Source organism: Pholis gunnellus, assembly GCF_910591455.1.
Source record: "Pholis gunnellus genome assembly, chromosome: 7".
Classification (NCBI taxonomy): Eukaryota; Metazoa; Chordata; class Actinopteri; order Perciformes; family Pholidae; genus Pholis; species Pholis gunnellus.
Window position 1 is genome coordinate 21,407,458 of NC_136533.1, and position 26,757 is coordinate 21,434,214.

General features: G+C 45.0%; 1 protein-coding gene across 3 annotated transcripts; it reads left to right on the forward strand.

Annotated features, from left to right (window-relative positions):
* Positions 1-873: 873 nt before the first annotated feature.
* On the forward strand, positions 874-21,593 carry siah1 (siah E3 ubiquitin protein ligase 1). 3 transcript variants are annotated; one of them, XM_079163781.1, is made up of 6 exons: positions 891-998; positions 1,933-2,056; positions 13,733-13,789; positions 17,868-18,049; positions 18,734-19,030; positions 19,170-21,593. In XM_079163781.1, the coding sequence occupies exons 3-6, from the start codon at positions 13,780-13,782 to the stop codon at positions 19,539-19,541; spliced, it is 861 nt and encodes a 286-aa protein (XP_079019907.1). In that variant the 5' UTR covers positions 891-998; positions 1,933-2,056; positions 13,733-13,779; the 3' UTR covers positions 19,542-21,593. The 3 variants fall into 3 exon arrangements, with proteins under 3 accessions (XP_079019908.1, XP_079019907.1, XP_079019906.1); XM_079163782.1 differs by lacking the exon at positions 1,933-2,056 and having other exon boundaries at positions 874-998; XM_079163780.1 differs by lacking the exons at positions 891-998; positions 1,933-2,056 and adding an exon at positions 9,933-9,963.
* The last annotated feature ends 5,164 nt before the right edge of the window (positions 21,594-26,757 follow it).

The following is a 26,757-nucleotide window of genomic DNA, read 5'->3' on the forward strand; positions in this document are numbered from 1 at the left end:
CATATTTACAAAAGTCTGTTATTTCTCTCACTTTTCTTGCTGTCTGAGTCCCTCTCGCTACCCCAATGCGCTCAGGCTGCTGCTAGCCTGCTGGGACAATGCACTTACATAACCAATCCCCTTCTGTAATCCAGCCTGTGTAGCCCCTCCCACCCCCTCCCCACTCTCCTCTCTCTTCCAATCTCTCTGATGGTGGTGGACTGGGACTCCCTTATGTCCAGATTACTATGGAGGAAGAAGCAACATGCCCTCTTAATCTAATCTCACCCAGCTACATGTTTAAGTATCAAGACTGAATCTCATGGCTTCGTTCTCAAGTGCTAAACTGAGGACGTGTTTCAGGTTGTTACCTGATGTGCTGTTAAAAATAAGGATAACTCCAAATTCCTAATGCAATGTACTTGCTTTAACCAGATTTATTTCTTGACTTTTTGCCTCTCAACCAATCATTTTTTCAGATATATTTCCTTTTGGTTTAAGCACGTGCGTTTTTTTTATTTTTATTTTTTTATTATGAATTGGAGAAGTAGAGGCAAAATGCGAAAGTCATTAAACGTAAACAGCACTGCCCACCTCGATTATGTGGGGATAATGCAGGTGTGTGTGGTCGTGCATGCATATATGTGTCAATGCGCTGGGGGGGGAGGGATTATCCATGAATTAATCGATTATCATTTATAGGTGAAAATGATCAAAACAATATCAAAGTAGGAAGCTGGGTTTGTGGCATATATGTGTGCATGTATTTATTTTTTAAATGTTCATTTGAAATTTGGAGCAATATGTACAATGTGGGATTCGTGCAGAGCGCGCTCCCGCGACAAACTTCAACAACTGTGCGCGCTCTGGAGCGGCTGGTACTTAACGCCTGGCGTCTCGTCTCTGCTACAGGAGCAGTGTGAATGTGTACACCGAACTCACCAATGAAACACGATTAGGAGGGATCCCGCGTCTTTCACTCATTTAATTGCAGTGAACTGAAGGATATTTCGTCCGAGGTAAGCGGGTGTGCCGTAGCGAGCGAGACGTCGGATTGTGGAGTGTAGTGTGTGTTGGTGGGAAAACAACAGCCCTGCTGTAGCAGACGTTAGCTTCTTCATTAGCGCGGTGCTAATGCTGGCTGGTAGCTAGCTGTGCTTGGAGGGGGGGAAGCTGGCTAGCCGTGTCGGTAACTCCGCTTGTTTGTTGTCGTGCCGCTTTAAAATGCACACCTCTCTGCGGTTTGCAGTCGATTGGCAAGCCTGCTGGGCAAACGGGGTTGTCAGCGTCCTCTGAACGGTGCACGAAAAACGCGAAGGTATCGGTCTCTTCTTGGCTTGTTCGCACACTTGCTAAGCTAGCAAGTCACCGATTCAGCTAGCTAGTAAGCTGTGGGCCACTGCTTTACGGTACAAGGCCTTGTGTGTCTGTAACAGTCAACGCTAGCTAGGCTATGCCGTTGTCTGCCTTGCCAGACAAGGCCATTTTGCTTTCTAAGCAGGTTAGTTCAGGTCAACAGAAACCTACCGTGGCATTGTTTGGCGTAGCCACGTTACTGGCATAACCTGGTTTTGTGACTGCTGTCGAGGAGGTGATGAATAATGTTGACTCAAAGTACCGACTGCGGCTGCTGTCAGAGATCCACCGGGACTGACTGTGTGTGTGTGTGTGTGTGTGTGTGTGTGTGTGTTTGTGTTTGTGTGTGTTTGACCTGTCTCAAAGGAGAGGACGAGTGAATGTCAGCTTTTGGTTGTTATTGTTTTGATCTACTTTATTACACGCTCATCTCTGAGCAACAGATGAGCAGGTCGCGTTAATTTCTGCTAACATGGACACCTGTAGATGTGTTGACTATGTTGTCAGCATCAGAACTAATGGTATCTCAGTATGACCTCATGTTTGAGTCAAGTAATGGAGCCCCACTAATGATGTTTGTTGTTGTTCTCTGCTCAGGTTGAGGTGGGATGGATCCATGCTGGAAATAACAAGCGGTCGCCTAATTTAAAGAAGGCACAAGAGAGACGAGGTCTAGTTGTCCAGGACAACAAACAGCAGTCTGGAAACTTGTAGATGTGATGTAAGTGACATTATTGTCCTCATCAATGCAACGGCTTCAGATGCATAAATGAGGCAATGCTTATGTACACGTTTGTTTGACAGGTTTCACTTATGGCCTAATACTCTGATGCATTATACAGATACATAGCTCATGTTCACTGGTGTGAGTGCACCCTGTGCTGATGGCAGATGATTTAATATTTAAGTCATGTTTTGAGGGCAAGGCAGATACAGTATGTGGTCGTCACTGACCAAGATAGACTACTCGGCAAGTGCAGCCACATCAAGAGTCTTTCTGCATCTCATCGACGAAAATGACATGAATCGTGCATATTTCACAAACGCATAGAAGCTGTGCATTGTCTCTACAACAAAGCAGTTTGTCGGAGAACAACTTTAGAGTTAAGACTACTACAGAGGTAAACTCTGCTAACCTGGAAACGACCCGGTGTCATTCTGAGTTGACTATCGTCAAACTGTAGACGAGGAACCTTGCTGTCATCCCCATATTGCTGGCACCTTTGCAACTATCAACGGCGCACACTTTGTGCTTCTATTAATTGACAACTACTTGCAGCACAGACAGCTTGTTGAAATGGGTGGGAAATATTAAGGCATCTATTTTGGATATTTTGAATGGCCATAAAAAGTCCACTGTCCATCATTTTAAGGTTCGATTAAAAAAAACGACTCATAAATCTTACCTTTTCATGGCTAATCTTAGACAAACATTCTTCTCAGTCAAAATAATAATAATTATAGTATGACATTAAATGAACGTGTGTGTGTGTGCGTGTGTGTGCGTGTGCGTGCGTGTGCGTGTGCGTGTGTGTGTGTGTGTGTGTGTGTGTGTGTGTGTACGCACGCACGCACACACGCACACACATACGTCGTCTTGAGATGAGGTTTGATGAGCTAAAATAAGCACACGTATACAAGAAACTATACTGAGAAGAAAAAAAAAATGTTTATTGTTTTTTGCTGAGTGTGCACTGCTCTGTACAGTGTTGGTTGTCTGTAAAGCAGCAGCAGCAGCAGAGATGAACCTGCTTTGACCTCAGGGTTTTCTGTAGCTTTTAGAGAGGCTTAGTCGTTTTGTAATGTAGCCACCGGGTCTGTTTTCATATGTGGGTGGATGTTGACAGATGCCAAGATGACGGGGATTTCTGCTACGGATAGAAAAGACTCACTCTCATGAAATCCCCGTGCTCGGTGAAATACAAAAAAAAAAAAAAAGATAATGGTTTGACTGTTTCATATTTTGTTTAGCCTAGACGCATGAAAAATATAGCTCAGTAGTAGTGGCACGTTGTCAGTAACTGGTTGTAGTAAGGTTGTAACTGTTTGATGCGTGCAGCAGTGTGTGTTTGGGACAGCAGCGGAAACAAAGATTGAAGGAAATGCATAATGTGAACAGTGACTCCTGGGCCATGTCTTCTGACCAAGTTATTCATACAAGGGCTGCAACCAGCGGTTATGAGACAAAGCATAACTCTTTTGAGCAAACGTACCCACTCAAATACGACGTGAAGTCACAGATAATAAATGTTCTAAGAGCCCAATATGATCAGAATCCTAACGCGCTAATTCACTTCCCAACAATGATGTTCTCAGCGGAATAGAGCTGAAACGAGTGGTTTAATAACCACAGATAAAGTCCCTGCACACAAATTTCACTTATTAGAAGATGAGAAAAATATAATATGGTGGCTTTTTTTTTATTGACATCACTTCAAACTTAAAGCTGCAGGGCAATTCAGTTAAATACATTTTTCTAAAATTAAGAACTTTATTTAAAGATGCACATTTTTCAAAAGCTTTCTGTTTATATAATATATTCTGTAATCCAGGCCTAATATTTTCTTGAAACAAGAGAACATTTATTTATTACTAACTGCACCTTGTTGAACTTCACTTGAATACTCCTGCTCTATAGAATATCAGAAAATAGCAAGTCATTTCTGTGCAATTTTCTAAATCCCAAGTTGAAATTTTCTAATTGCTTGTTATTACTGACCCACAGTCCCATATTCATATTGACTATCATATATGACAAAGAAAAGCTGCATATCCTCACATTTGAGGCGTTTAAACGTGGCGCTAAACCATAAATCAATTATCAAAATAGTTAAAAACAAAATAGATTCAGCTCTTATTAAATCTCTCAAACATTTGCGAATAGTAAAAGAAAAACAATAAACAGACATGTGTAGCAACATATGCTAATATATGTGTCTTCATTAGATCTCCTCTGTCTGTTTAGAGCCTGGCTGTATGGCTATCCCAATATAGGTCATGTTTATTATTATCATATATCCAAAAGCAGTATTCAGTCATTTACTCATACGTCAGCACTGTGCTCAATTAGGACCCATTCTCGCATGCTTTTGTTGGTACGTGGCCTTTCTGTGAACTGTTACAGGTTAGAAACTTTGTGTTTTTTATTTCTCCTCTGCGGTAAATTTAAGTTACATTGTGAGGATGATGTCACCGGAAAAGTGTGCCGATAGTTAAGGTTTACAGTGGCACTAAAGGTTCAGACACCTGCCGCAAATATCCGATTTCTTCAACATGCGTTTGCATGCTAGTCTGTCCCCCCCCCAAAACTACAAAAGTACGTGCATGCCCAGTGTCACATGGCATAACAGTGTATTTCCTCCACAGGATGTTTTGTTAACTAGATATCAGTGGTTAATGATCCCACTTGTGTACAAACCTATAGGTTTGTATTATGGTGTATTGATTTAAGATGAAGATTATGGTTGTTTTTTTTAACACTTGTCATGTTCAGCTTCCTATAGTGGTGCATCTCACAGAATGTTAAACCCGCTGTATATTTCTTGCTGAAGTGCCTCCGTGGGGTGGTCGTTAACGTACACCGTGACATTTTTATATACACAAGCTTGCACCTTATTCAGTCTTTAACAAAAACTAGTCTTTCTTAAGCGGTATTTTGATGCTTTAACCAGGAGAGTTTAATCCTGGTTCAAGCCGTGGAAGAGCTCCAACTGTGAGTCATGTAACATTGTCTATAGGAAAATAAAACCAATGAGACTTCCAGAAAAGCAACGTTACGACTCTATCTGTGCTTACAGGCGGTATTAAATCTTTTTTACTGTACTGGCACAACATCAGCAGCACGACAGCTGTTCCTGCCGGCGTGCGTGCGTGCGTGTGAGAGAGAGAGAGAGAGAGAGGGATAGTGGGATAGTGGGATAGTGAGTCATTGGCTCTGTATCAGTGAGGTAATTCTAGATCTGTTACTAATGCCAAAGGGAGTCCCTGCTTGCTTTATTGCTCTCCGTGTGTGTACGTGGAGGCAAAAACAAGGTGTGTGCGTGTGTGGGGGGCTTTGTGTGTTTTGAGTTTTTCCTCTGCCCTGATATCCCAGCTCTGCGTGGCTTCTCCATGGTAACAAGCTGCTACGCTGCACCGTTACTCTGTTGTTTCTCCTGCTGTGGAGAAGATGTGACGGCCAAAGCAGAGTACGTTTCCTTAAGTTAAGTTACCCGGGTGGTGTTGTCCGTGTATCATTCAGCGATTTATATTCTGGGCCAGGGGCTGAGATAAGAGTACAGCTAGTAAAGAAGTTGTCATTCGACCGGTTCACAAAGTCTGCACTCAGCAAGCCGGTCTGTACTTCTGAAGAGGCCTACGAACCGCCAAGAACTAGATCTAGCGTTGATCCTTTGCTCCATGAAGAGGAAAACCTGTACCTGGCTCAAAGGACTTGTTTTAGTCTCCGCTTAATGTTAAAGCACTTCATACACAAACATCAAGACCTGAACCAAAAAGAATTGTAACTGCACCTACGACTAAACAAACCTGAATCCAGAAGATGTGAGTAGCAATTGGCACTTCCTGACGCACCGCCTTCTGTTTGTTTGTGAGTGGTTTCCTCTGTTACCTTATCTGAGCCTAACGGGAGTACCTCTCATTAAAAGTGAATTGACTCCTGTTACATTGAAAACTTCCATCTGCCCTTACACACACACACGCACGCACACTCGCATACAGTCGTCTCACCTTTCTCTGTTGGAAGAGTTACATTGACAGTTTAGTAGCTTCAGAGAATGTGGCCCCTAGGAGTCGGGTTGTGGCCACTGGTTGTTGGGCACTTGGGTCTGCTGGAGATTTCCAGCTCTGTCTCTAAACCTGCCAAAAAACACACCGTCTTTTTGCTGTTATGTGCGGATTTTACATCCAAATGTTACGTCCCGTAGATGTCGGGTTAACGTGTGTGTGTGTGTGTGTGTGTGTGTGTGTGTGTGTGTGTGTGTGTGTGTGTGTGTGTGTGTGTGTGTGTGTGTGTGTGTGTGTGTGTGTGTGTGTGTGTGTGTGTGTGTGTGTGTGTGTGTGTGTGTGTGTGTGTGTGTGAAAATCTCGGAAAATCTGACTTGGAACTGGATAAATTCACCTTAGAATTAGCTGCAGGATGAACTCGTCGATGGTGAACTGATTGAGACCAGCTCATCAAGGGTGATAATCGGATCTTCCGAAGCATTGTTAAATGGCCCCTGTTTGGCATGTGACATTTCTTTGAAATGCAAATGAAAAAGCCTTAATGCAATCCAAAAAAATGCAATTCTGAACAGGTAACGGAAGAGAAGATATTTCTGCCAGATGAATACGCGCCGGCCTGCCGAGCAGCGGCAGCAGTCATTTCATATGGAGATCTCGGCTCGTGCTCCGCTCTGTTCCACCGCGTTTTACAACATCTCGATCTCACTTGCCTTTTTGTCTCTCTTGCTCCCTTAATGTCGGTTCCGTAGTGCTTTTATTTGCATGACAAAAGTATGTGTTGAAGATGTAAATAATGTGTCTTCTCCTTTTGTGAACCGCTGGCTGTAGGTGATGAAGTGTAAAGGTCTCTGGTGATGAACTGCTGCTCGGGTCCAGATGGCTCATTGTTGTGTCCGCTGCCCCTTCTAATAACACACTCTTGGCGTTGGCCAGTGTCACTAGTGTTGTTTTATAGTTCACTGTGTGTGTGTGTGTGTGTGTGTCACGGCGGGTTCTCTTTGTGCCTGTATTTTTTTTTCTGCTGCTGGATGTCTGACTGCATTATGTTTTGTATTGTCTGGTGATAATGTGAACAGATGCAGCGTAACGACGGTGAAGAGAATACAGCAGAGGGGGTGCAGCAGTATGCCTCCTGTCTGTGGTTTAAGGGATCGTTAGGCTTTTATCCATACTAGTTCTCTTATCAATACTGCCTATCCATACTCCTATCGGCTCTTTTTGATCATTTTGTGAAAGCAAAAGACAATTAATACAAATTCAGTTTATTATTCGGATGTAAACAAATAGTAATTCTTGAGCAGCAAGGTTTAAATAAGTCAATATTGTAGACTATACTATTTCAATGCCAACAGCAAATGTAAATAAATATATAAAATAAACAATATTCTTTGCAGCAGAAGGCTAAATCAACCACACCGGCTCCCCTTTATTAATAACTATGTATTAAACAATTCAGTATACACTGATAGACTTATTAGTTGTTAGCTAAATCCCTTTGGCTCCACTGTAGAGAAGAGGTGCAGATCTCTGACACTCGTCCACCCACTCCTGTCAGCTTCTCTGTAGCTGCTAGCGTGGGACCGGCGCTGGTAAGGGGGGGGGGGGGTGCGTGCTGGGTCACGGCTGCAGCCTAAATCTTGTGATAAATTGCTGCTATTACCCGTCTTCCTTGTGAGAGTCACAGCAATCTTCTGGTTTCTCTGTAAGAGAGCATCAGCATTTGTTGGTTTTTTTTCTTCCTGTCACAGGAAAGGGGTTTGTTATTTGCAAGAATATTTACAAATCTGTACACGCAACGACAATCCCTCTCAATCATCACTCCTGACCCACTAGAAGTGTGTGTGTCTGTATCTGTCTTTTCTTCTTATTTTGCTGTGTTCGGGACTCTTCTGGGTGTCGGCGAAGAGCATTTGGAGCCCACGTGGGGGGTGTAACCTCCAGTTAATAAGCAGGGTGTGCATCCCATTCTCGTTACTATGTCGAGCACCGCTGCTTAGTCCCCGCCCCCTGTGCCCACCGAGGCGCCACGTGTGTGGCCCTCTCTAGCGTCCGATAACGCACGGGTTTGTTACATCGCTGCGTGTTTTCATGTGCGTCTGTCTGTATTTGTTTCCTCTAGGGATGCACCGATGCCACCTTTTTTTTTGTCAGTACTTACATTTGAGTATTTGCTGATTCAGAGTCCCCATAGGAGTACTTACAAATAGCATTACACGTATGACTTTAAAAAGGAGCACAAAACTGTAGACAAGAGCACAACGTTCTTCATAGATCATCTTAATGTTGCGCTCAAAGTGCACCACATTGATTCATTTAACTTTAAAAATATACAACAATTTCTTCCGGGGGATAATTTTGCTAATGACCGAACTCTGTGATAACACACACACACACACATTACGCTGCGCGGTGTGAATTGTGGTTGAATGTGATAATTACACCTATTGCGCTGTGGCAAACTGTGAGCGGGGATGTCAATAGAAGGGCAGAATGAAAAGAACAGGAAGTGAGAAAGTTGAGGTGCGGTGTCAGTGAGGGCAGCTGCTGGTGCAGCCTCCAGCCAGACTCGGCTGAAATATGAGACTCGCCCAACCTCAGAGCCGGGCGGAGGGAGGAATGAGAGAATGTCCACCGTGGAGAAGGGAAGACGAGAAAATCTGCTGGTTCGGGGCAGAGCATGCACACAGGAAAGTTGAGGGGCAGACAGAGGAAAAGGTACTGACATGAAAGATGAAATGTAGCAAATAAAAACGAGTACGAATGGAGTCGTGGTCTGTGTGAAGGAAATAGGTTGTGGAGAAGAAGGGGTTGTGTGTTTGGTCCGAGCTGCTGAGAGAGAGAAAGGGGAAGGCTGTGAGTGAGCATGCTCTGATTGGACTAAAACGCTGGATGCTGGCTTAGCTTCTCGCTCCGTCTTTGCACAGAAACACACCCAGCAGCAGTGACACCTACCGCACTCCAGGGGACAGAAAGAACATGGCTTGAATAAAAGGAAAAAAGTCAGAGGGAGAGTTACTTTGTGTGGGACTTTCCCTCCTTTTTTCTTCTCTCGCAGGCTACAGCCCTCTCTTCTTCCACCGGGGAAAGCGAGAGAGAGAGAGAGAGATCAGGGCTTTGTTTTCCAAATCGGCAAAGGATTGTTCTTCCAGCAACTCTTTTACACCGTACAAGTTTTTCATAGAAACCAGCCCCCTTCTTTTGCCGTGGGAATTGTGCTTTAAACAGTGATTTTTGGAAGAGGATGTACCGTCTTGAAGCTGCATTGGCGCAGCGCCAAACAGACCCCGAAGATCCGGCACTGGGAAAACCAATGCTGGAACTTTTATAAAAAGGATAGTTGTCCGGTGTCGGAGACGATCTACAGTGACTTGGCTAAACCCCGTCTGATGTTGTCTTTAGCTCCTGGTGGCTGATTGGGAGGGGCCAGGGAGTGGCAGGTTGAACACACACTGACCTGCTTGGTGTTCATTCTTATTTTGGCATTCAGATCGGCAGGTCGGACATAAGACACTGGCGCTGTGGTGTCCTCCTACCCATTCCCATCATTTTTTTCTTTTTCAGGGTATCAAGCATCTCGGCTTATCCTTGTCCGGACACGGCGCTCGTCCTTTTATAGCCGCTTTCCCTGGACCCTCATGAGCTTATGCTTCCTAAATGGGGGAGCGGGGGGGGAGAAATGTGATCCTCTGCTTTGCGGTGTGCTCTGGGCAGCGGCAACAGTGCGGTTTCCATGGAAAAGGCCAGAGAAATATGGCGACGAGGGGCTGCATGAGCGCTCTACCTCTATGTCTCTGGTCCAAGTGAAACCCAAGCCAGCTAGCGTAGCACTGCAAGCTCCGCCCTGGAATTCCTGGTCCAGACTCTTCTCATGTGTCGCCACAAGGAGCGTGCACGGGACTAAAGGTGAAACAGGCTTTTAAAAGGACAATGCATGTGAGCGCACTTACTTCTGGGGGGGAAATATTTACCCCTTTTCTCCTCGGTGCGTAGTGTACAGCTGTCCTTGTAGCTTCTGCTAAGGTGTGTTGTAAAATACCTTTTTAAAGTCCCGCGCTCAGTCCAGCTGTAGCTCTCTGTGTCCGGGTGATGACTTGATACTGTGTGTGTGTGTGTGTGTGTGTGTGTGTGTGTGTGTGTGTGTGTGTGTGTGTGTGTGTGTGTGTGTGTGTGTGTGTGTGTGTGTGTGTGTGTGTGTGTGTGTGTGTGTGTGTGTGTGTGTGTGTGTGTGTGTGTTGTGACAGAATGCGCGTTGAATAGCTTGTCCGGGTACAGAAGGAGCTTTAATCACGCGTGTGAATTGTCTGAGTGTATGAACACTGTACTTTGTGTGTGTGAGACTGAGAAAAGAGTAGGCTGTGAGTTGAGAACAAAGAATGTCATGTTTGTGTTGAAGCCCAGCTTGTTTTGTGCTCGTGCTCTGTTCATCTGTCTCCTGTCTTCTTCACTGCAGCCTTCTCTTGTATCTGTTTGCTACCTTTCCTTTCTTGCTACTTGTTTCTTTCTTTTTTGTTATTTTCTCACTTTTCTCGGCTTCGCTGTAGAATTGGAGCCTCAGGATTGTCAAAAAAAGTCCTCCGTTTGTAGTGCTGCGGGTGTTTGATGTGCCGTGTTTTGAAGTGTAAAGCATTTTGAATTTGTGCTTTGTTTAGATAGACCATAAACTCCCTGGAGATCCGTCTCTGCTGTGAAAACCAGCGATACTTTGCACATCACAAATCAGATTCCGTCTTCTGAAACAGATTTGTAGAAAATGGGATTAGGGTTGTGACAATAACTACTTTTGTTGGTCAACATATTGCCCCAGAAATAACTGTGATAAACTCTATTATTGTCATTTCATAACCGTTTTATACCACTGAAATAATGATAATATGATATTATAATAATGCAAGTATACTCTTTCAAAGAGCAATGAACTTTACATTTTTCAGAATATTCAGACATTGTAGTTGAAATTTGTTTTTTTTTAAATATTCTAAATAAATAAATTATAGATTAAATAAAACCACACAACAAAATCCGTTTGCGTTGACTTCTCTTCTGTTCATTAGGTGAGGCGCTGAAAAAAAACTTAGCGCTGCGCCCAATTATAATGGAGTGAAAACCCTGCTCTTTATTCTGGCGCCATGTTGACATTCTTCTTTAAACAAACGTGCACGTTAACGCGACGGACGCTAAGTTGATAATGCGATGATCCCGGCGAGCTTAAATGGGATCTTTGTTGGCGCTCGATAAACACAAATGTAAATGCATCAAAACCGATGTCACTTTCCCTCCCATGACGGATGCTTCTAAGGCGTGCCGTTCTACATTACAACTCCAACAGTGGCTACGTTTGCATGCACTCAATCATCCAATTCTCCAATTACAATGTGAATGTGTGTTTCCACACGTGGCGCGCTTATACAACCCCACAGACAGGTTTTTTACTCTCTGGAGTCTTTCATCCTGTTTGGGAAAGGATCTCTTTACGTCCCCTTCCAGTGTGCTTTCAATGTAATGAATTCAAAAGTTTATCTGAAGCTCCTCTAAATGAAGTAACTCAAGTGCATGTCTTTCAAAGTTAAAGACATTTAAGTGCGTGTTACCCTCTGGACAGTGTTTCTTCGTTGAGCTGAAGTGGAGCGATAGTAACCAAAAGAAATAGTACATTTTGTACTACAAGGATTGTAACGCTGGGAGGTATTAATCTGACTCTGCAGAAGCTTATTTACGTTAGATATAAACGTTTGGATACATTATGTCATAGAAAGAGGACTACTTATAGACAAGGAGTTTTTCTTCCATGTTAAGTATGAATCGGGCAAATGATTTCAGCAAGCCGAACCGGTTCATAAGGGTACCTGACTGATCGGGTTAATTAAAAAACTGCTACAGAAACGTCCATCAGGGTCTGAGGCTGTTCTCGTCTTTCCTCAGAGGAGTCATGTTTATTATGCTGCAGCAGGGGAGAGCAACTTGGTACAGATTATACGATAATAGCACAATAGCCCACCGTCGTTAATGACAAGGTTAGTGGAAGATTCTAACAAGCCGCTCGGCTGCAACAGTCACCATTGCACAAACCGGTCGAATCCATAATTCGTCACCAACATGCAGTGTTTAGGGGCGAAACACAGCAGCTTGAATCTCCAGCTCACCGGTCTGGGAGAGTTGGCCCCGCTACGGTGTTGCGTGCATTGCCGTGGACACATGCAGAACACTTTCCCAGTTGGTCTCCACTGCAACTGCTAGTTTAGCTGCGAGGTTCTCAGCTGTGTGTGCCTGCCCGTTCTGTTTGTATTGGCTTCGGTGTAGATGTAGCTTGTGCAAAGGTGTTTCTCCTTGAAAAAACATTCCCTTTCTTTTATAGAGCGGCTTTGAACCACAGGGGACGTTTATGTAGCCTTGAGAGTGTTGATAAGAGATGGAAGAGTAGAGGAGCTGTGCCTTCCCACTGCAACGTCTTTAGCATGTTTGTCACGTGTGGCGCAGAAAGCAGTGAATAAGCTGCGTTGGAGTTTGATTGAGCAAGTAAAAAGGCCGTCTTTTTTTTTTTTTAAGTTGCTGAAATGGAAAGCCTCTGCATATCTTTCCATGTTGATGCATTCTCATGATGTAAAATAAGCATGCTAACAAAGTGTGTAACGGGCTCCACCTTACTTTTATCGCTGGCTTTAAAGTGACTTCTGAACACATGCAGGTACAAGCTGTTTAGAATCTATACTTTGTCTGCTGGGTTTGCTTGATGTGTTTTTAAAACAGTGTTGAAAACCTTGTAACAACCAACAAACCTTGTAACAATGATCTTCTACTGTGGACTGGAATATACGTTTGCATTTAGATTCTGGATATTATTCTATCATGATTGTGTTTTAACACTTCAGAAGTGATCTCTAATCCCAATACAGGTGTTTCACGGCTCTGTAACGGCTGTTGAAACCGGTTTATTTTTTCACATGAAGTAATAACTGTTCATTTATTTGAGTGGAGAACGGTGTACTCTATGGATTCAGCGGAAGCGGTGACGGGCGTCTAAAACATTGCAAAATCCGTACAGCGTATTTTGAAGTGGCTATTTGAACGACAGACGTGGAATTTATACGGAGGTCAGGACGACATCGTCTCTGGCTGATGGTAGCTGTGCGGTCAAAAGTTCTGAGAAAGCGTATCGTCCAACCCGCGAAACCAACTGTTCTGTCACTTCTGGAAAGTGACTCATCAGCAGAACACGATCCTGACACAGTAATTAGGAGCCACAAAATGTAACGTACGGATGTAGCTTTGTCTGCTTTATTGACGGTGCTGGGAAACCGGTGTGGAGCCGACAGACGGCACAGCGGGGCGATTTTAGAAGTCTAGTCTAATGTACATTGCATTAGCGGCGCAGTAAGTGGCCTAAATGCCCTCATTGAATGAGCATTTGCACAGCGTATGAAAGTGCACATGATGGTCTCCTCTAGCCGAGGTGAGCTACCATGAACATCAGACTGTCATCGTGTCAATCACATCTCTTTCCTACGTGAACTGATCCCTCTGTGGTAAACTCGCTGTCTGTTACTTCATGTTTTATTGTAGGTTTACTGTTGCGGTGTTTTTTATTTGGTACGATTCCCAGACAGTATTTTCTAGCTTTGTTTACTCGGTCATGTTTGTTTACCTTCTTATTTTTCTTCTCTCTCTCTCTTTTCAGAGGTCCCCACATTTCAAGAGAAGACGAAAGCCTTATTTGGAAATCTTATGGACGAAGGTTGGTATTTCTTTTTTTTTCTCTCCCTGTTGGTGTACAGCTGTGTTTGATGATGCTTCCAGCAGCCTTTTCTGTTGACAAGCTTCCCAGTTCCTTCCATTCGTGCGGCACCATTTACTCTGTCTCTCTCTCCCCCCCCCCCCCCCCTTTTTTTTTTTTGTTGAACATGCTGTATGAACAGTCACAACATAGTTGAGGCCCCCCCTCTCCTCCTCCCCCCCCATGTGCCGTTCTGTTGCTGCCTTCTGAACAAAGAGGACCGCTTGTGTCTGCTCTACTTTCCGTCAGCATCCTTCCCCTCACCTCCTGACACGGAGCAGCGAGCAGCGTCGCGCTCTCTCTGGTTAGCTGACTCACTCTCTGTCTCTCTCCCCCCCCGGACCCTCTGAGCTCATGCTCATGCTTTCAGCGCCTTCTCTCACACCGTGTAGTTCATTTTGTTATCAAGGTCCTCTGGAGAAGTATCGTTCCGCAATGTCAACATTGTAGAAACTCCAACCCAGAACCACGTGGACTGTAAATTCAGCCTTTTCTAAGCCACCTGCTAACAACAGAAGGCTGCTGGGCCATGCGGGTCCTTACTCTTGTCTTTATCTTGGCAGTGTCTCTTCTTCGCCCCCCCCAACTGAACAAGTGCAACTGAACAAGTGCTACTCTGTTTATCCCCCCACTGGCTCTCCTTAGCTGGGCTTGCTGCTACTTGTTGTTGCTTTATATGCTGCCAACTAGCTATTGTAGCCGATGTTCTCCAGGAAACCCGTCTGTCAGAAGTGTGTAACCACCAAGAAAACCATTCAGCGTGTCTGTCTTACAGTGAGTGAAACTTGTCTTTAATGATCTCATGGCTATTATACCACCCCCAGCTCTGCCAAATCCCCAAATTGTGTGTTTGTGTGTGTGTGTGTGTGTGTGTGTCTCAGCCAATCAGAAGCAATGTGTTCGTCACATCAATCACAACCGAGCTGGCTTTTTCAAACCTCTCTGTGCACCAGTGAAAATGAGTGACAGATGATCTCCTCTTTTTTTTTTTTTTTTTTTGAATAGCGATCTTAAGTTGACATTCTAACCTCATGTAGTTGAATTGAAACACTCGCATGTAGGGATTGGGTGTGGCAGCTCAAACGTTTCTCAACTCTCTGACTGTAGAACTGGCCCCCTTCTCCTGGCCTCCAGTGTTGTTCTATTTCAGTAAAGTATGTTTAGCCATACAGTTGTTCTGCTGACCGAGCTGCAGTCTGTGTTCTTCATGTTGTATTAACTGTAACCCATTCGTCTCTTCGAGGCTACTTTCACCTGATTTAAGACATCGTAGGTTAGATAGTTAGATGCTGAGCTTGCTATAAAATGTTCAACAAAACCAAAGTGCGAGTTTTGTAATCAAAAATGTGTAATCGTACGTCTAAATGTGTGTCTCCTAAAGCTTCCCATCTACAGCAGATGACTCTGTGCCATCAATTGTGATCATATCATTCTCTTTGAACTAGTATGTTAGAGACTGCCAGTACAAAGCTACATCGTTAGCTATTCCAGTCGCGCATGCTAGCCGACTGTGACCCTGGCCTTGGCCAAGCTGAATGTCCCGAGTTAATTTGGTCCCGCCGCTCTTAGCGCTGCTGCTGCTAGCATGCTAGCCGGCTAAGAAGTTCTATTGATAGCTGCCCGAGGCATTATCTCCACCGCAGCAGATGTGTTCACCAAGCCGGCGGACACAGCTAGCTAATGCTCTCTCTCATCGGGTCCGGTTGGTCCACCTCTGCAGATGCACTTCCAGAAGTGGGGCCCGCCTGCTAGCATTGCTGCACCGCTACCAAGCTAGACGTAATAGGGGGAAGCTTATGCAAGTAGTGATGACGTAGATAAAAGCATCGCTTTTTGGTTCAAGGGGCGAACCCAAAGCCTTCTGGGAGTAGTCAAAATTGTCGACATGAAGTCATAAATCACTGAAATGTGAAGGTTTCCCTCCATAGGAGCATTCTAAAGAACTACTTACTTAAACGGACCTTAGCTGTGCTTTTTGAAGATGTTTCATAAAGAGTTAATAGCAGTAGTAATCGCTGAATCACCAAAAAGAGAGAAAGAAAATGAAAAAATTACTTGCAATCACCACACAGACCACCTACGATGTTCCTCGACTCTATTTCACACTTTTTTTTTTTCTTTAACGAGCAGCTAGGATTGCCAAATTGAGCAGCCATTACCAAAGCGTTGGCAGCATTTTGTCCGTGGGTGTTAATTTCCCAGCTGTTGAACTGTCTGTGTACATATTGCAGCGCTGTCTCACCACCCGATTCTCTTCTTTTGTTCTCTACCTCCCACTCACGCTATCCTCCCTCTCTCCTCTCTCCATTCTGTCTCCCCGCGCTGCGTCCGTCTGTGGGTTAGGGCTATAAAAAGGATGCACTCTGCCAGGTAGCAGAGTGGGTGGGGACACAGGTATGCACACAGTCATCCCACCCAAACCCTGTACTGCCCAGAAAAGACCTCACAGGTGAAACATCCACCTGTCCTCACCTCCCTCCCTTTTTTTCATTATCTCCACCCCCACACTGCTGCGGCCACTCTTTGCTTTCCTCTCCTCCTCCATTGTCCTCTTCACCCACTGTCAGTTCCCCATGTTGCGGTTAGGTTTTGAGTTATTTCTGTCCTCCACGGCTGTACTAACCCTGTATGACTCTAAACTTGCCTGTCTCGTTCCCCCCACCCCCCTTCCTTTCCTTGTTTATCATCTCCTCCCTCCCTTCATCCCTCCTTCGTCTCCAATAGCTCTCCTTCTGCCCTCTTTTCCTCAAACCCATTCTCTCCTGCCCATCATTTTTGCTCTTCTTCTTCTCTACTCCTCTCCTCTGCTCCACAGGCCACCCCATAGTTAAACACAAACCTGTTACCAAGGCAACTGCTCAGCACGATAGGAAACAGCAGCTCCACACACACACACACACACACACACACACACACACACACACACACACACACACACACACATCTGAGTTCACTTTAGTATGTGTGACCAAGACCGTCTGTGCAGCTCTGACTTGTTGCTGTGACAATAATAGACGTGTTGCACATGGAGGGCTCAGACTACGGAGAGACTGACAGAAACGGACAGAGAGCCGAAGTGTTCTCTGCTCATTCCTCATATAGTGGCATGGAAAGATTGTGCCCCCCCCCCACCCCAAAAAAAAAAGGGAGTGCGGGCGCTCCAAATGAAATCCACATGCCTGCAGTTACCAGTGTCTTTACTCCCAAAGGCAACAGTAGAATTGGTTTAACGCCCTGTGGTTGCAGATATGACGTCGCCTACAGCAGTCACACAAATAGCAAAGTGTGGTAGGTCGACGAGTCCGCAGGTTTTTGAGACAAGTGGGGTAACCACACCGATGGCTTCTGTGAAGCAAGTCTTTGTATCACGTGACGGATTGATTCTACATTTCTACACGTACTGAATCTATGAGGAATGTAGTCGTACCGGCAGAAGCCACATTTAATCACAGCTACTGGATGCTTTTATTCTGAAATGTGTTGAGTTTATTGTTGATGGCTGAGCATGCAGTATGTGGCCAACACACGCAGTGGACTCTGCTTCCATTGCTGGAAGAGCTACTAAGCATGGTGAGTGTCACCGACAAGATGTTAAAAAAAAAAAAAAAAAAAAAAAAAAAGATACGTTTGGCGTGTACCTGCATGTGATCATGTAAACTGAATAGTGCTGCTCTACAAGGCCCAAAATGTGTTCACTGTGGGCCAAATGGAAACGGTTATCTAGAATGGGCTAGTCGACATTTATACAATACAATATTTACTCCCAAAGGTAGAAAAAGTCAATCAAATCCAAGCACACAGGGCCCGCTAGGACTATCACTTTTTAGTGGACTGCCCATCAGCTTTGTTGTAGAGGTGTCAGTGGGAGGTGCCGGGGACTTAGCGGTCATAACTCATAGATGTGCAGTAAGTAAGGAAAGTAAAAGGACAGGTCTAGACCGACTTCTCTCTGATACAAAGGCCGTGTATCTCTGATATAGTACCATATAATGTGCTGCAATCTGTAACATGGCTCTCTCTCTCTTTTCCTTCTTTTCAGAAATGAGTCGCCAGACTGCCACCGCGCTGCCCACAGGAACCTCCAAGTGCCCCCCCTCCCAGCGCGTGCCCACCCTGTCAGGCACCACCGCCTCCAACAGCGACCTGGCCAGCCTGTTTGAGTGCCCCGTCTGCTTCGACTATGTCCTACCCCCCATCCTGCAGTGCCAGTCTGGCCACCTGGTACGTGCCGTCCAGCCTGGAACCCAACCAGAGCCGGTTGTTGTTGTTGTGTGCAGTAGAGTTTAGATATCAAAATGAGTGCCTCACTTGATTTACATTTGAAGTTAAATGGAACTTAAATACAGGTATATTAATGTCCTCCACAGTTTTGATCGTGACTGACCAGACTGTATTTGTTACGTGCTACATAAATTGAACTATTCACATTGTTACAGCCTCTCCTCAATGTGTTCAGCAGCCTGCAGTTCAGTGGAAGCGTTGTAGAATTTTTTGTCGCGTGACTTTTGGTCTCAGCCGAGTCAATCGTGGCTTCCTAGTTGCGCTGAGGACGGGAAAATGTTCTGATTTTTACAGTATCTGGTTACTTCAAAACGGTTCATTTGGGATGAGTTTTTTTTAATGTTTTTGATGAGATATCACAATTGTAGGCTTTGTTGCTGTTTCTGACAGAAGCGTTTGTCACGCATGATGTGTTCAGGGACCGTCAGAAAGGCGAAAATCTGACGATAATGACAGTTTTACAGCATCTGGCTGATAAAGCGGTGTAGTATGGGCGATGGTTGGAAGAAAACATGCTTTTCAATCCTGCCAGCGGGTTTTTGTGGGTTCAGAGGGCCTAAAGAGAAGAAGAAGAAAATCTTGTGGAGGTAAAACCGCTAACTTGTTCCCCGTGTCCCTCCCCAGGTATGCTCCAACTGCCGGCCCAAGCTCACCTGCTGCCCCACCTGCCGAGGCCCCTTGGGCTCCATCAGGAACCTCGCCATGGAAAAGGTGGCCAACTCTGTCCTCTTCCCCTGCAAGTACGCCTCGTCGGGCTGCGAAGTCACCCTGCCCCACACCGACAAGACGGAGCACGAAGAGCTGTGCGAGTTCCGGCCGTACTCCTGCCCCTGCCCCGGCGCCTCCTGCAAGTGGCAGGGCTCCCTGGACGCCGTCATGCCTCACCTGATGCACCAGCACAAGTCCATCACCACACTGCAGGTCAAACATTGTCTCCTCAGCTGCTTTTATGAACTAAGCATAATACGGGTATACTGTGACGTTTGTCAAAACAAAGGAACGTCTGTGCCTAATAATAAGCTAGCTGTGTGTGTGTGTGTGTGTGTGTGTCTCTAACCAGGGGGAGGACATTGTGTTCCTGGCCACGGACATCAACCTGCCGGGTGCGGTGGACTGGGTGATGATGCAGTCGTGCTTCGGCTTCCACTTCATGCTCGTGCTGGAGAAGCAGGAGAAGTACGACGGCCACCAGCAGTTCTTCGCCATCGTGCAGCTCATCGGGACCCGCAAGCAGGCCGAGAACTTTGCCTACCGGCTGGAGCTCAACGGGCACCGGCGCCGCCTGACCTGGGAGGCCACGCCGCGCTCCATCCACGAGGGCATCGCCACGGCCATCATGAACAGCGACTGCCTGGTGTTCGACACGTCCATCGCACAGCTGTTCGCGGAGAACGGCAACCTGGGCATCAACGTCACCATCTCCATGTGCTAAAGAGCCTCCAAGAGAAAGAGGGTCAAAAAAGTTACAGATTATCAGGGGGCATTTTTGTTTTTAACGGGGTCAAATCGGTTGTGACCTCACAGTGCCCCCCCTCTTCCCCTCCCCCCCCTCTCTCCTCTCTGCCTCACCCCTTGAGACGTGGAACTGGACTGTCTGATCAGGCAGCCGTGGATGCCCTGGGGGTGGGGATGGATGGATGGATGAATGGAGTGGAGGAATGGATAAACACATGGACATAACTGTGTAGCGACGGCTATAGACTTCGAAACACACACACACACGCACACACACACACACGCGCACACACACACGCACGCATAAACATATATATATGTGAGACTCATGCACGCACATGCGATCTTGCCCTCTCTTGGTCATGAAAACACGGACACAAACTGAAAGGCTGTTCAGACAAACTCGTCTCTTCAAGTGATTTCCCACCACTCTTATTTTCGTGTCTCTTTCGTCTCGTCCCTCAGTCATCCTCCGACATTTCAGACACTGCGGCTCTGCCCTGACAGCTACACACTGGGGAAGCCTCAAGCTATTATTTCAACACAGACTCCCGGTCAGTGCTGGCCAGATAACTAGCCCACCCCCCCCTTTCCCTATGGTTTGTAATCCACCTCAGAACCCCTCCGTCCTCCGGGACGGACCGGCTGACAAACGTGGCTGTGGCTCGGTTCCACCAGGGCGGGTGTCTTCACGCTTAAGCGAGCTCAGACTGGAACCCAGTGCCCATGAAAGCGCCTCATCGCAGATTTTGGTGTTTACCGTCACCTGTGACTGACGCGGCTCATCGATGGCTGGCTATGGGAACGGCCACCCGCAGACATGGACGGCTGTAGCGCCCGGACCCACAGAGGGCCCAGTTCTATCCGGGATGGCAGACTCATCTGGTTTCCTTTCCGGTCCTCATTGGTCCACCCGAGGCTAAAGATTGAGCATCTTAAAATAGTTGACTGTCGTCGTTGATGGTTCTTAGAACAGACTGCTCTCATACTGTATGGATTTAGGAAAGCTCTCAGCTACAGCACCCCTGGATTTTTATTTTTTTTCTCTCACGGAGTCTCACACACATTCATTACAGACAGTGTGTGCTGGTGGATGAATTGATTGCGTGTCGGAGCATTTTTCACTGCGTGTTAGAGGGTCTTTGTTGTTTTTTTAGAACAAGGAGAAAAAAAACACTGCATTTCAGTTGAGTCAGTTTTTCTTTTGGGATTTATTTTTTTTAAGTCTTTTTCTTTTTAATTATTTTAGTTGTCTTTTTTTGTATGCGAGGAGAGAAGAACTCCTGGTGTGTGTGTGTGTGTGTGTGTGTGTGTGTGTGTGTGTGTGTGTGTGTGTGTGTGTGTGTGTGTGTGTGTGTGTGTGTGTGTGTGTGTGTGTGTGTGTGTGTGTGTGTGTGTGTGTGTGTGTGTGTGTGTGTGTGTGTGTGTGTGTGTGTGCGTGCGTGCGTGCGTGCGTGCGTGCGTGCGTGCGTGCGTGCGTGCGTGCGTGCGTGCGTGCGTGCGTGCGTGCGAGGTGGACATGTGGCAAAAAGCCTGCTCATTTTCTCACTTCCTTCGTTTGCTCTCGGCCTCCGTCTCGCTCCGTCTGCCGGCGTCGGTCTCAACCACTGATTGACTGATCACCCAGGAACGAGGAACCGTTTCTACCGTTACAATGTTGCTATTGTTATTATTAAATGGAGATTATCATAATTATCTTATTTTGTAATGACTTTTAAAAACAAAAAGTAAAAGGCAGTTGTAAAACTTGTGGCTAAACTTCAGTGTTTGTAGTTAAAAAGCAAGTTGTGTCGTTCTTCTGAAGGTTTGTGTTTTTTCCCGAGTTGGATTGTTTTTCCTCTATTCGTCTCTCTGTCCTCTTGTTTGTGTGGTAAGTCCTTTCTTTTTTTTTGTCTACGAGGAGGGAGGGAGGTCAAGCCAATCATCTCTCCCTTGCTCTTCATGTGGAGTCTCAGTAACGTTGCTGCTCTCCCTCAACTCCTTCACTTCTTTTCTGTTTTAATTTGTCATTAAATAAATCTATCTTTTTCATACCTGGTGCCTTTTCTTCTTTTCTTTTACTGTGGGCCTCAGACCTCAACACTGACTACATTTATTTAATGCAATTCTGACAAAGTACCAATTATGTGTCTCTATACTTAAAGGAGTTTTGACTGCTAGTAACTCCACAGGGCATCTTTTTAATATTTGTATTAGATAATTTCCTTACAGTCCTAAGATATTCAGCTCATTGAGGAACAAGCAATCTCACCTCGAGGTCAAATTTAGTCTTTTTTTTTTTTTTCTTGCTTGTGATCAAACCACACGAGCCTCCTCAGCAGATGGAGTTTGCCCGGTTGTCATGGAATTGTAGATGTTTTTTTAAAAAGAAGAAATGGTTCTGGGCCTTCTCGCCCAGGCTTGCTTTAAATTGAGCTTCAGAGTTAATTTTCATGACCGCTGCGCAATGAAATGCCTTCATTTCAAGTTCTCAAACCTGCGTTTTGATTTCTGATCTTTAGAACCAGAAGAGGGGAGCTAAAAATCAATGTGACTGTATCGGTACGTACTCTACAAATACCCAACGTTCTACCATTGGAAGGTGAGGAGTGTGCATAACCCTGGTGGCTGGTTACAGGGACGGAGTAGTAATGTATCAATAAAAACTATTTTTTAATCCTCTCTCTTCTGTTCACAGAAAGGTCGAAGGTCAGGGTTGGCTTGAGAACGACACAAAAAGTAGCCGGGGATCATAGGAATAAGGTGTAGAATGGCATCATGTCTCGTCCTGCAAATGTGTATTTATATATTTTCTGTAGGAAATGATTTGTGACCAGGAAGAAACCTAAACTATACTGTTGAGTCCAGGATTAAAACGGTTCATTTCCCACTGAGCCTCCTCTTAGCACGGTCGGGCTGTGTGTGATTGTGCTGGGCAGCCCACCAGGTGTGAATCAGCGCATCTTCATTACCTCAACAAAACAAAAAAACGTCTCAGCTAATCTTTGGCTATATATGTCGACACTGCTAATTCATACCTCAAGGCTGTTCGTCATGATCCACGTGCACTTGTTCAGCTTCTTATCAAATAAACGCCTCAATACAGGAAGTTGAAACTATATCAATGCTGTTAAATGTTGAATTGATCATTTCGTCTGCTGCATAAACGAGCCGAGTGGAATGTAGTAGCCTGAGACTCTTCAGCGAGAGCCGGTGACACTGTCCCCGATGCTGCTCATTGTTAACTAGGTCTTTGGATGTAGGGCAGCCTGTGAGGTCAGATAGGTAGAGCAGTCAGGCAGCATGGTACACAGTAATAGTGTTGGGCATAAGATATTTTTTTTTTGCTCAAAAATCCCTGAAGAATGTCTGCAGAGATGCGAATGCTCGTGCCTTTGACAAGTCTTCTGTTCGCTTGCAGGTTGCGCTGTGATCGCAGTCTGCAGGTAAGAGACTGAACCAGAATGATTTGGGGCGATGGGGGGTCAGGAAAGGGGGGGCGGTAATGTCATCTTTGTTTTTCTCACTCTGTGTGTTTTGGCTATAACAGCTAACGGAGCTATCAGTACTGGCAGACCGCTTGGTGAGTTTCATTTTGTTTTTGGCAGGATTTCATGAAGTGGATTGTACAACGACTTCGAGCCAATTGCTTGCATGCATCGCCTCTTGTTTTTGAGTTGGAATGAAGTGTGCTTTACAGCCCATTGCTGTCTGGATGGGTATAGTTAGCCAATTCTGGATTGTATTCGTTCAATCAGACAATACAGCCGAGGTCATTGCAGACATCTTTGAGTGACCCTTTCTAGTTTGGTATCAATTAGATAATGGGCTAATTTGATATGAACATCTATGTTCTGTTAAAAAAAAGAAATGTGCATTTGGGGTAACCTGATCTTAAATTCGTATTAATGGTGTGAGGAGTTGCACCACTCTAATGTGTTTTATTTTGGCATGTTATAGGGGGAGTCTGAGCATTTTTCCTTCCCTCAAGGATGGATCAGTAAGTGAAGCATTCCCCACACAAATAACTTCCCTTCAGTCGCCTACTGATCCGTATCCTTCACATGAGCACATTTGAGCCTACAGTAACAGATATTAGTTTATGTATTTCCAAAAATGTGGTGCACGGTTATAAAATATCTGAATATCAGGAAGTGGACAGTGTCATCTTCAAAATGAATTGGTGCGTAATACAAATCCTGATGTTTGTTCAAACCTTTCCGTCCATCGTGTGGTCACAGGGGTGCAGCTCGTCTGCGGGGCCCACACCTATAATCAGCTGATGCAAGATCACACGGTGTAAACTGTGCGTGCGGGGACGCTCTGCCATGTGAAGTGGGTACGCTGCAGTCTTCTAAGCCCACCTCAAGGGCCTCTGGGTTATACATTAAGGGCCTCAACTCACTGGAGAGGAAATGTGTGCTTGCGGTGAGGGCGGGGGGGCAGGGGGATGTTGAATCAAGAGGGCTTAGAGAGGTAGTCCTAATACTCCGATTGAACTGAGACTGGGTGTGTCTGCAGTGAATTTACTGTGACACACATACATGCAGTGTAGCTACATATATATATATATGACAGACATCACAAAAGAGCCACACACAAACGTATTTTAATACTCCGGCTCAAGTGTTTATGTTGTGACCGAGAAGGAGGGAATTGAAAGCCCACGATATGCAGGTGATCCATGTTGTGGTGACGTTACAGCGAGAGCACCTGGCACTGAACCAGACTGCTTCACCTTCAGCAGGGCCTCTTTGCTTCGTTCCTCAAAGACTAAACAGCAGCTCCTAGAGGCTGAAATGACCATTACACCAGAAATGCAAAAACTTAAGAGGCGCTCAACTGATGATAAGGCCTGTTAGCTTATGAGATGTCTTGTGTGCAAAGTTGACATTTTGGACTGATGGTGGTACAAGAGAAAAGCTCCTGGAGTGTTTAAAATGTGTTCGTCCTGAAGAGCAAAACATATATATATATAAACCCACCGATCTCAATCACATGCATCAAATACAAGGATAAACTTCATGAATTCAGCAGGCGATCCCCCCACAGCAGCATACTGATGATTCTTCACAGGAATGCAGATCAGTTGTAATTGACTCCCGAGTGACACTCATTCTGGTTATTGGCCCGCAAAGACTGCCATGGCGTTCTAAACAGGCCACTACTCCGACCGTTTTATTTTCTGGCTAATTAAAGCAGTCGGGACTCGTTAATTAGCTTGTTGTCCATTATTTATTTTATTTGATGTGGATTTTGGCGAACATGCGGCCACACTTTAGGGCCCCACCACTGACGCGACGGGGGACTTTCCATATGGTTGCTTTGACTTTCTAAAGTCCTCTTAAGGCTCATTTAAAACCAGCCTCTACATGTGATTTTTGCTTTTACAGAAATATATTTGATTTAATGATAGAGGCCCCAGGAATTGTCATGTGTGAGATTATTGGAACATCCGTCTTGACCCAAAACTAGATTTGTCAAAACAAAACCTGACCACTACATCGTTGCATAGAAAAATGAATGTTCTAATGGCAGAACTGGACATATTAGACCTATGGAGACCCATCAGAAAACAAGAAGGAAAAGATAAACTAGAGACCAATCTATAAATCACAGCCATCCTTGCCAAAAGACTGGCAAGGATGTATCTCACAAAGACAAACAGCATCAGGCGATCGCTGCACATATTAAACCACATCCAACAGAAGAATCTTGAAGCCTGTAGTCGGTCTGGGTGCTGAGAAGGCCTCTGAGTCAGTGAGCTGGCCTCTCTTGTATAAAGTCCTTGAAAGATTTGGCCTGCACAACAATTTCATTACAGGCCTTCGTACACTATATGCTAAACCTTTGGCCTGGATGAGAATCATGGGTATCTCTCAGATACCATTACATTAGCGCGTGGATCAAGACAGGAATGCCCAAGTTCTCCACTGCTTTTTGCACTTCATGTAGAGCCTCCAGCGCAGTGGATGAGACCGACAGAAAGCATCAAAGGCATTTGTATAAATGGATCGGACCACGAGGTGGCCCCGTGTGCCGATGATGTCGTGATCTATTTAAGTCCCCTCTCTAACTCTGTTTTTTAAATTAATGAACCTGCTAAAAACATTTGGTAGATCTGCAAGATATAAACTAAATCTGCAAATAACACATTTTGACTTCTAATTCTACACCTCCTAAATACATTAGAGAGAAAATTCACCTTAACTGGAACCAGAGTTCCTTGAAATATCTAGGAACACACCCACCGAAAAAGATCATTGGCAGAGATAAGTTACGCCCGCCTCGTAACACAAATGAAAGATGACATACATCGATGGAACTTTATTTCTTTCCTCGGTCTAAGTCAAAGAATTGACTCTGTAAAAATGAACATTCTGCCACAATATCTGTTCCTGTTTCAAGCAAAACTATTTTCTGAATTGGATAAAATCGTTTCAAGATTTCTTTGGCGAGGGAGAAAACCAAGGGTTACATTTAAAACTCTACGACTCCCAAAAGAGGAAGGAGGAATGGCTCCACCCAATTTTAAGGATTACATATGTCGTCCAGATTAAGCCCCTTATTAACATGTGCACTGACATGTGGAAAGACATTGAACTCTCCATTATTAATGATCCCCCCAATTCATGCAGTATTGGCCCACAAAAACATGGGAAAACTTATAGACAATTTGCCAAATCTATGGATCAAATTCAATTTAAAAAATCTGGAACATGATAAAACGAGAATATAAACTACAAATACTTCAATGGTGTGCTTATGATTCTGGGTTCAAACCCAAATGAAATGGATCATAGATTTAAATCCTGGATCCCGAGAGGTATAAGAGTCTATTCCCTGACAGAGAAGGACAATTAAAGGACGTCGCACACCTGAGGAAAAAAGCATTATCTGGAAAAATCTGATTTTTATAGATACCTCCAGATACGCAACCACTTTGAACATAACATTAGAAATACAACAGACCTTGATGACCCAATATTGACAATAGTTATCGGTGCCTCCCAAAATGATTCAAATAAGGGAGTTACCTCTAGATCCCACAAAGGCCTCACGACAAAAGATCCCACACTGCAGTACAGAGAAGGTAGCCTCTCAATATCAAACGAGGACGGGTGAGATGTGTGTACATTTCAATGGCAATGCACCAATTCTCACGTGTGGCGGTAATTAGGGTTGGAAGTGTGTTATTCGTTTCTTTTATTACG